We start from the raw sequence: 14,877 nt of genomic DNA on the forward strand, positions 1-14,877 counted from the left end.
TCTTATATGGCTTTATTAGAATCGATTCTTACTTTAAAGCCACAATATTTGATTTCTCTTTTGAAAAGTAGCAACTTTCTAGGAACCCGTCTCCCTGAGAAGTAACCTTTGGGTAAGTTCTGGAGCTCATTAAGCCACTTCATTAGCTTCCTTACGGAGCCTCAATGAGTCTAAACGAATTCTAATCCCATAAGGATACTTTTCAAATACTAGCATTGGCACTCTTCATGTCTTTTTATGACTCAAAGGTAATTCATAAAAATAAAGATAGCCTCTAAGTTTTCAATATGCTTTTGTAGTACAGGAGCATGTCTTCATGGAAAGGCGTTTGAGCCATGGAGAGGCCATGCAAGGCCGTGCATCTGTGGGCAGCTGAGCGAGGATTTGCGCCCAGGCTGTGCAGCCACTCCTTGACCTCCCTTTAGCCGTCAATCCCATGCCGGGTTTCTGCGCCCAGGCTGTGCAGCCACTCCTTGACCTCCCTTTAGCCGTCAATCCCATGCCGGGTTTCTCCTATGTGCACTATAACTTTATGCCGCCCTGCTTTATAGCAATTAGCCCAGTTAATGGTGTGACTCTGAGTTTCCTGGTGGTCCACAAACCATCCGTAGATTGTATCAGTGTCTCTTTTCTGTGATAAAAAAAACTCGACAAAGGCAACTGAGGGAGGGAAGGTTTATTTTTGCCTCTTGGTTGGAGGAGGGATTCAGTCCGTCATATTGGGGAAGGCGTGGTGATGATGGGCTAGACATTAATACCTCGGCTATTATGACGTAGAGTGAGATGAACTCTGGTGCTCAGTTCATTTTTATTTTCTTTGTATTCAGCCCAGGATCCCAGTCTATGGGTTGGGGCCACCCACATTCTAGATGTGTTTTCCCCTTCTTCAATTAAACCCTTCTGGAAACATCCTCATATACACATACTTGAAGGTGTGTTTTCTTGGTGGTTCTAAATGCAGTTGACTGTGAAGACCAACTATCACACAGTCAGACTAATAAATATGATCAAGGACATCACAGGGTGGTTTGGTCTGGTCTGGTCTGGTCTGGTCTGGTCTGGTCTGGTCTGGTCTGGTCTGGTCTGGGGGAAGGTTGTTTTGTTTTGAGACAAGGTCTCACTATGTAGCCCTGGCTGTCTGGAACTCACTATGTAGACCAGGCTGCCCTCAGACTCACAGAGCTCTGCCCACCTCTGTTCCAAGTGCTGGCAGACACCTCCTTGCCTAGCACAGAGCTGTTCTTGTCCCCTGTTCCTTTTGATAGCTAAAAATCCATTCACACACAAAAAAATACAGCCTATCTGCTGTATGCAGAGTAGAATGAATGACTTTATCATGCTAAACAGAGTTCTGCTCTCTCTAATGGGGAGAAGGTAAGTAAAGGGCAAAATGTGAAAGGCTGTGGGGTCAGACACTACCCACCACCCTGACCGCACAGGGAGAAGAGGAAAGAGAAGAGGAGAGGGAAAAGGGAAAAAGAGGGGGAGAAAGGGGGGGAGAAAAAGAAGAAGGGGAAAAAAGAAAAAGAGGAGGGGGGAAAAGAAAAAGAGGAGGGGGGAAAAGAGGGAAGGGGGAAAGGAAAAGGAAAAAGACCACTCTCTCCAAATTTGGATCACTCATGGTTTGTTTTGTTTTTGTTTCTTTCCCTGGTTTAAATTATTTTCTGGTCTCTTACCCAAAACTGCAGTAGTAATGTAAAGGATTGTCAGGACAAATCCTTCAACTGAGTTTGCTACCAAACTTTGTAGCTCTCGCTCTACCCCAGCTCTGAGGTTTACTGTTGGTGTTTATCTCTTAAGCTGCAAAAAGAAAGGGAACATGCGAGGGAAAATCACACTTTTAAAAAAATCACAATTAAACTGACTAAAATTGGTTAGGAAATCATTCAGAAAGGAAGCCCGGGCCATCATGATGGTGTCGAAGCAGGATGGTGGGCCAGACCTGGCGCCATGAGATGGGAGCAGAGAGGAGAGGATTTCCTTCTAGGAGGAAGAATGTTCCCTAAAGCGAAGCCACACTCAGGAGCACCAGAGGTTGTGAAATTCGTTTCTTTCAGCCTTCGGTCCCGAACACTAAATGTCCCCTGGTCTATTTCAGGATGAAGAGAAAGTTCTATTCTTGGGATGAGTGTATGAACTTGCGAGAAGTTAAGGTAAAGAGGCCAAGGCCACAGCAGCACACCGTATCTGAGCGCAGCCACCAAGATCATTCTAGAACAGTGGTTCTTAACCTTCCTGACACTGCAGCCCCATTAACACCATTCCTCACGCTGTGGTGACCCCCAACCGTAAAATTACTTCATTGCTACTTCATAACTGTCATTTTGCTACTGTTGTGAATCATAATCTAAATATCTGATATGTAGGATATCTGATATGCCAGCCCTGAAAGGGGTTGTGACCCATGGTTGAGAATTGCTGTCCTAGACTCTTTGAAATGCATCCTAAAGATAACCGCAGCCACTCCTTTCCTTTACATTCCTGAAGCCCTCACTCCTGTGTTAGAGGGGAACAGAAAACAAGGCTTTCTTCTATTTAAAGATGACTTCAAAACTCACACCCTCAACGGAAAAGCACACATTTAAATCATGGCATACGCTGCCCTGTGTTTTACACTGTGTGACTTGGGTGAGATTTTTAGATATTTTGCCTGGTGCCTGACATGGGTAAGTCAAGAAGAAAACATTAGACTTGCCTTAGAAATGGGAAAGGGACCGACTAGCAGCTGCTGTTGCTTGGTCCCCTTTCCACTTAACATTCATGGCTTAAAACATTTACTGTTTGCTTTAAATGAATGCCCCAAGATCTTTTTAAATTTATATAGATCTTAACACATAATGTATTTAGGAATCTAAAAGAAATAGACAGGTACCCAAGGTACCTAGCATCAATAAGGTCTTTAAATGTCCTTTAAGAATTATACTGCTGTCCTGTTTTACAGTCCCTGAAAAAACTCAATCATGCCAATGTGATTAAACTAAAAGAAGTTATCAGAGAGAATGACCATCTTTATTTTATATTTGAATATATGAAAGAAAACCTCTATCAGCTAATGAAAGACAGGTATGTCTTTATTTTACGAAAACGATTATTTTCCCTGCTGTTTCTTCCCCATGAGTCCCTTTCGGTGCCTTGCCCTTGATGGTGAGCTGATTTATAACTTGAAGAGGTAGATTTAAATGGGCTGATGCTGTCATCTCATCAAATCGTAGCATTCAACACTGAAGGACCAGCTGTGACATCACTCCCACTCTCCAGTGCACTGCAATTCCTTGGCAGCAAACACGAAGGCATCATACAAACGTCCAATCACCCCTCCCCTTTATCATGAATCAGCAGCCTCATGCTCAAGAATAGAACTGACTGTAGGCAAGGCTGAGGACCTTGTCTTTATTGCCCTTTCAAGCATCTTATAAAGAGTTGTGAATAAATGAAAAAAGGAATAGAATAATAGCTCTCAAGAAGAGACAAGCCAGGAGCTGGGAAAACAGCTAAGTGGCTATGAGAAGCCAAGCTCTGGTCCTCAGGAACCACACAGGAAAGGCAGGTGGATGGCGATAACTCTGACATGGGGGAGGGAGACAGACGGGGCTCTGGACCTCATTTGTCCAACAGTCTGGCCAACAAGCGATCTCCTGATTCAGTGAAACAAGGCAGAGAGCGATGGATGGAGACACCTAACACTGACCTCTGGCCTCTGCAAGTGAATATACACCCACATCTGTCCACCCTGCTGGCCACAAGCTACCTGATGAAGTCATCAGAGATGCAGGAGTCATAAAACTTAACCAGCTGACAGGAAATCCTCACTTTAATATTCAGGCATCGATCATTTTAGTTGGTGGCCTGACAAATTAACTTTTGTACCCTTAATTTAGTCATCATCGGGACTTACCAAGGGCATTATCTAAGTGCCACATCTAAGGTAGTAGCCGCAGGCCTCATATGACTTTTGAGCCCTTACAATTATCAAAATAAACTGTGCTATGATACAAATTAAATAGTACACCAAGTTTTGTAAACTTAGTACGAAAAAATATAATTGATTTTATATTAGTCAGACATGGTAACTTTACACCTGTGATCCTAGCACTTGGGAGGTGGAGGAAGAAAAACCCAAAGACAGAGTCATCTTCAGCTATGTAGCACCTTTAAAGATACCCTGGGCTACATAAGTCCAGATCTCACATCGATTGTATGTTGAAATTAGTGCATTTTTTAAACTAAGTGGAAAGATAGAGACGGGAAAGACCCAAAAATAGCTTTTAAGAAGTAAAAAGTTCTGGAGTTTCTATGGTGTAATAATAGATGGTTATAGGTAAAAATCACAAATTGCCTAGGTTGAAACATAGAAAAAAGGATTTTGAAGTTTTTACCATAAAGAAATGATAAGTCTTTGGAACATAAATACTTAACCTGATTTAATCATTATATAGTGCATACATACATGATATTATCACACATCACATTATATGCATTTTTATATTTTATATTTATATAAATATGTACTTTTGATAGTTTTATACAATAGTCAAGGTAAAGTTAAAAATAAATTTAAGTAAGTTTAATGTTTCCTGTTTCCTTTGCTTTTTGTTAAATGTAGCTGCTGGCAAAATTAAACATGACTCTCATCTGTAGCTCTTAACTGTATTTTTATTGGATTGTATCAATATTCAGTGTGGAACTGGAGCATGCCGGGTCATAGTAGTACAAGCTTGGGATCCCAAAACTGGGGAGGTTGAGGCAAGTAGGTAGTAAGTTCAAGGCCAGCCTGAGCTATACAGCAAGACCCTGTCTTAAAACAACAGGGACCTAAAACATGCAGGTCTTATTCTCAAATCCTGAGTAGTTGTGTATTGATCTTGGTAGTTCTCCCAGGGTATTTTGCTCTTACTGGGACAGCGTAGGTTTTTTTTTTTTTTTTTTTTAAAGAAAATAAAGTTATTTATTAAATACACTAAACTAATATGGCTCATTCAACAAAAGAATAAAGAATAAATACAGCAAGACAAAACTGGAAGAGTAGAAACAAGGATTCAAGAAAAGCAGATGTCAGGAAGCACAGGTAGATTTGGTGAACCTATGAGGGATGGAGCTCGAAGGAAAAATGCATGCGACATGCACAAAGTGATGGTTTCCATCCCACTGTCCTTCCTACACATAACCCCTACACACACCACAACATACACCATAGGACCTACATACATCACATATACATCACACACATGCACCACACGACTCATGTGTCACACATATAAATGCATACACACAACACATATACTACACACCATGCATACCACACACACACACAAAGAGAGAGAGAGAGACAAAGAGAGAGAGACAGAGAAAGGAAACAAATGTAGTAAAACATGTAATATGTTAAATGTAATACATTATATCTCACATAGGTTTCTTTTAAAAATATTTGACATAATTTTTTTTCTTTTTTTTTTACATATATTCATTTAGGTTATTAAGCATAATAACAAGAAAATGGAGTAATAAATTCAGAAAAAGTGATTACACTAGGTATTTTTGAAACAGGAAAATAAATTTTTTAACTGGTATATTTGTCAGCTGTATCACCATAATAAAATATCTAAAATATTCAAGTTTTAAGAAGAAAGGTTTGTCATGGCTTAAGATTTAAGTACATGGTAGCTGGCCATTGTTTTTTAGGCCTTTATTTTTTTATTTTTTTTATTTTTTTTAAATTTTTTTTATTTTTAATATTTTTATTACATATTTTCCTCAATTACATTTCCAATGCTATCCCAAAAGTCCCCCATAGCGCCCCCCACTTCCCTACCCACCCATTCCCATTCTTTTGACCCTGGCATTCCCCTATATTGGGGCATATAAAGTTTGCAAGTCCAATGGGCCTCTCTTTCCATTGATGGCCGACTAGGCCATCTTTCGATACATATGCAGCTAGAGACAAGAGCTCCGGGGTTCTGGTTAGTACATCATGTTGTTACAGCGTAGGTTTTTAACTCCTGAATATTTGTATAAGGCACTGGCTGTTGGATTTGAGTTTTTTTTCTGAAACATCAAAACAACAAGGAAAATCACTATTTTCACCTTTAAACCTACAGCAGTTAGCACTGCAGCTCTATTCATTATTTAGCCAATAGAAGCCACCAGGGAGGGCACCAGGAGTATCGGCCTTCTTCAGCTTTGCTTGGTTAACAGACTATTCATTTCTTCCAGAAACAAACTGTTCCCTGAGTCAGTCATCAGAAATATTATGTATCAAATACTACAGGGGCTGGCATTTATCCATAAACACGGTGAGTTTCTTGGCAGTCTCATTTTCCTGTCTATGTCCATAGGGTGTCATCAAGACCACACATAGTAATAATACTGTGTCTCCTGCTGAGTTATGTCTGACTTTGTCATCTAAACATTATGATTTTTTATAATTGTACATTATCTGTAACAGACCTTTTAGAAGTTTGGTCACCAGTCTCATACCCCTCCCCTAAACTCAACTAGAGAAACATTAACAAAACAAAAACAAAAAACCAAAGTCTGACTCATGAGGGTTTCTGCAGGTTAGGGAACGAATTCTTTTTCTAGAAATAAGTTGAAAGTAACCAGTTTTCTCAGATGCATGGCACAGAGAGCAGCAGCCATGGTGGTAATGATGCCGGGATGCAGGGGACCCCATCTTGGAGAAACCCTGAGTGTTGCTGGCACTTTCGTGCTGCTGGAAGTGGGCAGTGGTGTTTCAGGTTACAGCTGATTTTGTTGTTCTGCAGCATTCTGCTGTTCTGTTTGGGCAGAAGGTGCTGTGAATTTTTATTTTATTTTATTTTATTTTATTTTATTTTATTTTATTTTATTTTATTTTTGGCTGTGTGCGGGATGCTTTCTGGACCAGGCTTCCCCTCTGGACCTGTTTCCTTTCTGTTCTCTCAATGACAGTCTCCCCTTCAAACTTCTTTTGGAAAGGATTAGAAGCCTTTGATCAAGCATGACTGCTCACAGGGATTTAAATAATGTGTAGTGCCTATGTGTGCTTGTCTTACAGTTGTCCTTAGCGCTTGCACATCTATTCTCTGAGTAGAATGGAAGCTGGTATTTGTTTTCTATGAATCTCTTACTGGTTTATTTTATGTGATTTTGTATATCCACCAAGTGAAGATAATTATTAGCTCAGACATCTGAAACACTTGGTGTTATTGAATGTCTGGCTAGAATCACTGGCCATTTGGGTATTTAGTGGGAAAGGTTTGCAGGTTTGTGTCATGGTATTGCTGCACCTAGGTATGCAATGGTTAAAAATGCTGACACCCAGAGGGCTGGGTCTCAGACCTCCACAAAAGACCTTTGGTACAAACCAAAGTTCTCCTCCTTGGTGGGGTCTTCAGAAGCCAGTGCCTGAGCCCACTTCAGGGAAGAATTCCCTTTAAGCTGACTCACAGGGAAAGACTTCCTGGTTTCCTGAAGCCTGCCCCATTCCTGCTGGGCCGCCCACCAGCCTCTGTAACTGACCATCTATTTTATATAGACTCAGTAATAATGAGCACTTTCATTATTGGCTTTTTCAAAGACTTAGCCACCAGGGGAAAGTGAACTGTTAAATAAATGAGGAGATTAGTTCAAATGCATGGAGCTCTTTTGTCCAATGAACTTTTCAAATATGTGATTAATCTCAGGGAATCTCGTGTTAAGCCGCAGAATAATAGCAGTAAGGAGACCAACTACATTGACCGAAGCCAAGCTTCTATCTGTGTCTCTTCCTTCATGTCTGTCACACAGTGGTGATAACAATACATCCAAATTCCATATGGTTGCAGAAATTCCAGGGGACAGTCACAGTGTGTCAGTATCTATTCCTTGTACACACCCGCTGAAGTCAAAAATTAAAAATACAAGTCAAATTAGCAGTTATTTTTAATGATCTTACATGTCATGTGAACCTTCTCCTAAATTATTTTGCAAGCAAGTTCCCACACCCCTTTTCTTCTTCCCCAGAAAGTGTTTCCTCCCCTAGCTCTGTGCTGCTAATAGGAGGACTTAGTCATATTTCTATAAAGCAATGAGTTGCACGATGATGATAATAAACATGATTATTTAGTGTGGTTTCCTCTCTTGCTTGCACAGGCTTTTTTCACAGGGACATGAAACCTGAGAACTTGCTCTGCATGGGCCCAGAGCTGGTGAAGATTGCTGATTTTGGACTTGCAAGAGAATTAAGATCACAGCCACCATATACTGACTATGTGTCTACCAGATGGTAACATTTATGTCAAAGTTTTCCTATGTTGAACCAGTTAATTATCTTTCCAGAGGGGCCATATTGGGTATTTTTTAAAAAAGCAGACATTTTATATTCTTTGCAGAGAGGGAAGAATTGGCTAGTGAAGAATTCTACTAACGAAACAAAAGAAGGAAAAATAATTCACTCAACCTTCCAATAACACTGAAGACCTACTATGTGCTAAACATTAGGGTAGGCATTAGAAACACAAGGCAGAGAGAACAAAGCAGAGAGAAGTCTCTGCCCCATGAGAGCCAAGGCACAAATAAGCTAGATGGTATGAGTTACCAAAATCAATGTCACAGTCCCAATTGCCCTTAGGGCATCCCACCCAAGGGAGGGCTATTCAGCAGGATAAAGGGACAGTCTACCATGGCATACAGCACCATGGTACTTCTCAGAGGTCATGCTGAGAGTGAGAGGCCACACTGAAAAAGACCTTCTACTGAATGCAGTCATGTGTATAAAGTGCAAGGCTAGGGAAAGCTGTGAGTTTATGTCACAGTGGTGATGGAATGAGCCTTTGAGGTACCCATAGCATGCATTTCTTGATCTGGCTGTTGGACCTATGATTGTGTCCTATTTGTGGAAAGTTTAGCAAGTTGTGGGCTTAAGTGAATTTTCCTGTATGTATATTTGTAAAATCAAGTGTATACATACATCTTATGGTGATATATTATTATAAACAAAATAATATATGGAGAAGAGATAGGATGTTGGGATCAGTGAGGAGAGAAAGGGAGAAGGGAGATAGATAGATAGATAGAGAGATAGACAGACAAATATCCAGAAACAGGGTTTCTGTGTAGCCCTGGCTGACCTGGAACTCACTATGTAGAGCAGACAGACTGGCTGCAAACTCCGAGATCTGCCTGCCTCTGCCTCCCCAATGCTGGGATTGAGGGCCTGCACCACCTCAAGTTGTGATGCTTTGTAACAGTAGTCTTGAAATTAGGAGTACTGGTTTTTGAAGGAAATATCCCAACAATAGTCTTCAAAATCAAACAAAATATATTAGTTTAAAAAACAAAAAAAACATACTTTTCTGCTTCTCAAGAGAAGCCAATGAATATATACAAAATACTGGCATTTGTTGTCTAGCACAAGCGGCCATCATTGCTGGCATCGTGCAGACCAGAACACACCAGGGTCCCAGGCAGTGTATGCATTTGAAAAGTTAGTGAATGCAGATAACACTATATGTACACGAGGTCAGCCTGGTCTACACAGTGAGTTTCAGGGCAGCCAGAGCTACACCGAGGAACCCTATCTTGGAAATACACACACACACAAAGAGTGGAATTGTGTCATATTTAGGAAGATGGCTTGAGCTGGTGAGTGTTGGGGGCAGGGCTGTTGCAGGGGCTGCTTGCTTTTGCTCTTGTAAATTAAAAATAGTAGTATCCATGTGAGGAAGTGTAATGATAGCATGAACATTTTCCATGTGATTTGTTAAAAACCCCATGCACAAGGACAATCTCTCCATCTTTCCTTTCCTAACCTGCATGTGGATACATTCACACACCTGATGGCTTTGTCCATGGCTCTTTCTGACTATTTCAGAGGGCACTTACCTTCCCGACTATCCATATGAAGACCTACCTCAAGCCACACGGACATTTTCTCTACATTTCTAGCCAGCCCCACTAACCGCAGTCAGGAAGTAGGTGTCTCACCCAGCGTCCCTGGTACACAGAAGGTGCTTTGTCCTTGGGCCTTGCTTGGAAGCTGTGGGCCAACATTTGACTCCTGCTGTCCATTGCCCTGTAATGTCACACTCAGAACAGCGTTTTCTATACTGTTTTCTGCTTTCACAGGTACCGGGCTCCTGAAGTCTTACTAAGGTCTTCAGTGTACAGCTCTCCCATTGACGTGTGGGCCGTGGGAAGTATAATGGCCGAGTTATATACATTTAGACCGCTTTTCCCAGGGACAAGTGAAGTTGATGAGATCTTTAAAATCTGCCAAGTGTTAGGGACTCCCAAGAAAGTAAGTATCCTGATGCCCCAGTAGCCTGGCTTCTCTGAGTGTTCCCTCACTTGCTATTTTTGCTTTTTGCATTTTTTTATTTCTTCAGCAAAGGTGTGTGATATTTTCAGTTTCAAATACCTTTATACTTTACTCGTTTTCTTACAAACATTACATTTTTATTGGGGAGCAATAAAGATTGCAATGAGTCAGCACCCCAGCCAGATTCAAATGGGGGAAAGGTGTTTGCTTGTCCTTTAAGAAACATTTAAGGGGACAGTCCGCCTCGAGTTTAAGTTTGGGCTGATGTTTGTGATTCCAAGACGTTCCTGCTTGCTCTGTGAATGCCCTCTGTCCCTTTCATTAACCCCTGGGGCCTTAGACCTTATTTTTTTTTTCTTAGCTTTTTTTCCATTTATATCTCTGCTGTGATAGTTGCTCTCCTAAATTGTGAGAACCTCCTCATGGCCATTACTTTTGGGGTAGACCGTACCTTCTAAGATGCAGTTACTAAGCACAGCTGTGTAACTGAGCCTGCCTTACAGCTGGCAGGAGAAGGTGGATGCTGAAGCATGAAGCTGACTCTCCTCTTCTTCCCACAAATGTTTTAATGTTGGACTTGCTCTGATGTGTCATGGGAATCTTCACGGGAAGCAGCCTCTTTGGAAATCCTTTGTCCTTATTGTCACCACGGTGCCACTGAGACTGAAAGCCAGGAGTCTGCTATTTTGAAATTTACATAGGCCAGGCAGTGGTGGCACACACCTTTAATCCCAGCACTCAGGAGGCAGAGGCAGGCGGATTTCTGAGTTCAAGGCCAGCCTGGCCTACAGAGTGAGTTCTAGGACAGCCAGGGCTATACAGAGAAACCCTGTCTCGAACCCCCCCCCCCAAAAAAAGGAAATTTATAGCTATGCTATTTCGTTTTTATCCCCTCTCAGATTCATGTCCTTTCTCTAAGACATCTGTTACTTCACATTTATTTCTGACTCGACATTGAAGTTTTCCCACAAGAATCCATGTCATTCCTGAGTTATTACATCAATTATAAAACCCAGCTTTCTCTCTGTGTCTGTCCTTTAACAGAGTGACTGGCCGGAAGGATACCAGCTTGCGTCCTCCATGAACTTCCGCTTTCCCCAGTGCATTCCCATCAACCTAAAGACTCTCATTCCCAATGCCAGTAGCGAGGCCATCCAGCTCATGACAGAGATGCTGAACTGGGATCCAAAGAAGCGACCAACCGCAAGCCAGGTCAGGCAGCTCACCCCGGGGGCAGCGTGTTAAATGTGTGAGCGTTTTTACAAATTATTTATGTGCCTAAGTATGGATGTGTGCCACGCGTGTACAGGAACCCAGCAAACTAGTAGGTGGCATCAGATCCCCCTGAAATTGGAACCATAGGTGATTGTGAGCCACCATGTAGAGCCCAGAAACCAAGCCCAGGTCTTCTACAAGAGCAGCCAGTGCCCTTAACCACTGAGCCATCCCTCTGAGCTCTACATTTGTAAAGTTTTGCAATTCTACAAAGACCAGTGTTTTCCATGATCAGTAAGTGCTAAGCCCAAGACACCCACTATGTACAACAAACAAGAGCGAGGCATATTGCAAACAGAGTCACTGCATAATGGTGCCACGTGATCCCAACGAGCCAGAGAGGACACAACCACTAAGGGTAATGCCTCAAGACTGGCACGCGCTTGGTCTGGGTGGCATATAGTAGACTTCTTAGGTTGAGGGCTAAGATTCTTGTTCCCTGGGACAAGAATCAGGAAATTCAGACTTCAGTATGAGTTTATCCTCTGACTCCCACAAGAGGGTAGCATTGTGGCACTTTGTGGTCTTTAAAATGCTATCCCTCTGTTTGCCAGAGGCTTAACAAACAAACAACGATGATAAATTGTGTTATATTATTTACATTTAATATAAATTCCATGTAAAACTTAACCCCCCTCATTCAAAATAAAATAGCATATGTGTTTTCTAAAGACCAGCTACAAACCAGGCAGCCGTGGTGGACACCTTTAGTCCTAGCACTTGGGAGGCAGAGGCAGGCAGATCTTTGTGAGTTTGAGGCCAACCTGGTCTACAGAGTAAATTCCAGAACAGGCAAGGCTACCCAGAGAAACCCTGTTTTAAAAAATCAAAACCAAATAAAGTAAAAAAAAAACAAAAAAACAAAAAAACAAAAACAAAAAAACACAAACAACAACAGCCATAAAAAAGACCAGCTACAAGAAACAAAAGAGAAAGATGAATCCGGGCATATTTGAACAGAAACAGGTAAGCAGAGAGCAGGGACTGGGGAGCAGTTACCCCGAGAGGTAACACAGCAACAGTCCCGGCATAGGAAGAAATCACAAGAGACTGTGCATAGCTCCTTAAAAACTAAGTCATTAAGACCAACAGCACGTATAAAGACTTTATATCATGATGAGGAAACTGGAGCCATGAAGCAACATAAGGGGCCAGTGAGATGGCTCAGCAAGCTTAGGGTACTTGGGGATGCCCCCAAGGTCAAGCCCTAGAACCCACATGGAGTTGTTTATAATTTGGCTAGAGAAAAAAAAAATCTCCATTTGTTCACCTTGCCTGTAGTAATATTACAAGTTAGTTTATTTCAAAACAGGATGAGACAAAGCCCAGGGACGGTGCACGACTGGGTTTAGCCGAGTGCTTCTTTTACGTGTACTTCATTCTCAGACTTTCTCCTGGGAGGTTTGTCTTCTGCCCACAGGTCCTCAGCTTTGCACAACCTGGTATCCTACAGAGATCCTACATGCTTGGCACTTGTCAATGCAGGTTAGCATGACTGAGGCCACAGGTTCAATACCCAGAACTCCCCATCAAGAAGACCACTGTTAATAGTGATTGGTTTGCCCTATGTTAAGGATGCACACAATTTCAACTTGGAAACGTTCTGATTAGCTTCGCATTAACTTCAGGTGACCTTCTGTATGGTGTTTCCATACTTTTCCAGGCATTGAAACACCCATATTTCCAAGTCGGTCAGGTACTGGGCCCTTCTGCACACCATCTGGATACAAAACAGACTTTACACAAGCAGCTGCAGCCTCTGGAGCCAAAGCCATCTTCCTCTGAACGGGATCCTAAGCCTTTGCCAAACATACTTGATCAGCCTGCCGGGCAGCCCCAGCCAAAACAAGGCCACCAACCACTGCAGACCATTCAGCCACCACAGAATGCAGTGACTCACCCACCCCCAAAGCAGCAGGGTCACCAGAAACCACCACAAACGATGTTTCCAAGTATCGTCAAAACCATCCCAGTGGTGAGTAGCCAAGACGATGCTTTAGATGACACGGACTGGTGCACTCTGGGTAAGTAGTGGCCGAGACTCACCCATCCGGTTGCCGGTGCAGTTCTAACAATGGAGTCTGTGTGGCGCTTGTCCCAGGTCAAAGCCCCTGCTTTCTTTGGTTGATGTTTGTTTGGTAAGAGATGAGGTAATAGTTTAAGATGGTGAGCAGAAACTTCCAGAATAAAGGAGTAACATCCGTATGCCGCAGGTGTCATTGAAGAATTCCCAGGAGGAATTGGACACTCTAGAGTACCAATCCTAAATACTAAGGATTTCCCCAAAAATTTCCACACTGGTTTTCACTGATAATAAACACAAATAGACTGGAAATATTATTTTAATGTAATTTAAATTTTTTGAGATTATATTATCACATTATTTTCTCCTTCTGGAACTTCTCTCCCTTCAAAGCTCCCTTAGTCTTTTGTCTTTTTCTTTAATTATAGGTGTGTGTGTGTGTGTGCGTGCGCATGTTCCCCAATATATAAATTCAACCTGTGTGGTCTGTAGGATGTTACTCTATGTGTATGTTTTCAGGGCGGACTATTGATTGATATTGGATTTCTCCCACATAGTTCCTTTCAAACACTGCATCTAATTCCCGATCCATCCCCAAAGACTCTTCCCATCTTTGTATGCCTCCCCCACCCCAAACCAACTCCCACTAATACCAAGCCCAACCTTACATACTGCCATTGTCTCTTTCTTGTGTTCTTGCCTAACATTTCCCCCTTCTACTGGAGAGCAAGCTCTGAGAAGTCAAAAATATGTCTGTTTGGTTTATCACCATAACTCCAGAATCTAGAAGGTGTCTGCCATGGGGTGGATTTTTAATATTTGCTGGATAAATGAATGGCCTCCAGGGTCCAGAAGAGTCTTCATCCAGCTCTGAATATTAGAGACTGTGGCTCTCTATAGTATGTGACAGAAGGGAGAGTATGGTTTCTAAGGCGTGTAACAGAAAGGAGGTGTGATCTCTACAGGTATTTCAAAGCAGCCCTTGTACAATCTACTCTCTGGGTAAAACATCCCCAGCTCCATCATATGCTCTGCAAGTAACTTGTTCTGACAGGCCACTAATTTTCCTCCTCACTCTTCTGGCCACTCGAAATGATACTACCTGAACGAGAGACAGACAGCACACACCAGGGAGGGCAAAGCAGGATGAATGGCTTCCCAAACCAAACGGCCACTCTTCTCCCTTCAGAAGGCCATTGGAGGCTGGTGTACACTGAGGGGAAAAGAAAGGAAAGGAAATTCGTAGTTACTGAACACTGTTCATATTTATTAAGAACTGCCCACTGTGTTCAGCCTGGGTGTA

At 42.1% G+C, this 14,877-nt stretch overlaps 1 protein-coding gene across 6 annotated transcripts in view; it reads left to right on the top strand.

Annotated features, from left to right (window-relative positions):
- The window catches only part of Mak (male germ cell associated kinase), a 47,764-nt gene that overhangs the window by 13,964 nt on the left and 18,923 nt on the right, over nucleotides 1-14,877 (top strand). For all 6 annotated transcript variants that reach the window (XM_085831152.1, XM_085831154.1, XM_021180902.3 and 3 more), the window contains exons 3-9: nucleotides 2,099-2,153; nucleotides 2,942-3,063; nucleotides 6,211-6,290; nucleotides 8,110-8,242; nucleotides 10,084-10,255; nucleotides 11,321-11,488; nucleotides 13,215-13,526. In XM_085831152.1, the coding sequence (XP_085687278.1) occupies nucleotides 2,099-2,153; nucleotides 2,942-3,063; nucleotides 6,211-6,290; nucleotides 8,110-8,242; nucleotides 10,084-10,255; nucleotides 11,321-11,488; nucleotides 13,215-13,526 (1,042 nt within the window). The remainder of the gene's footprint in view (nucleotides 1-2,098; nucleotides 2,154-2,941; nucleotides 3,064-6,210; nucleotides 6,291-8,109; nucleotides 8,243-10,083; nucleotides 10,256-11,320; nucleotides 11,489-13,214; nucleotides 13,527-14,877) is intronic.

Source organism: Mus caroli, unplaced genomic scaffold, assembly GCF_978045245.1.
Source record: "Mus caroli unplaced genomic scaffold, Mus_caroli_1 scaffold_15, whole genome shotgun sequence".
Taxonomy (NCBI): Eukaryota; Metazoa; Chordata; class Mammalia; order Rodentia; family Muridae; genus Mus; species Mus caroli.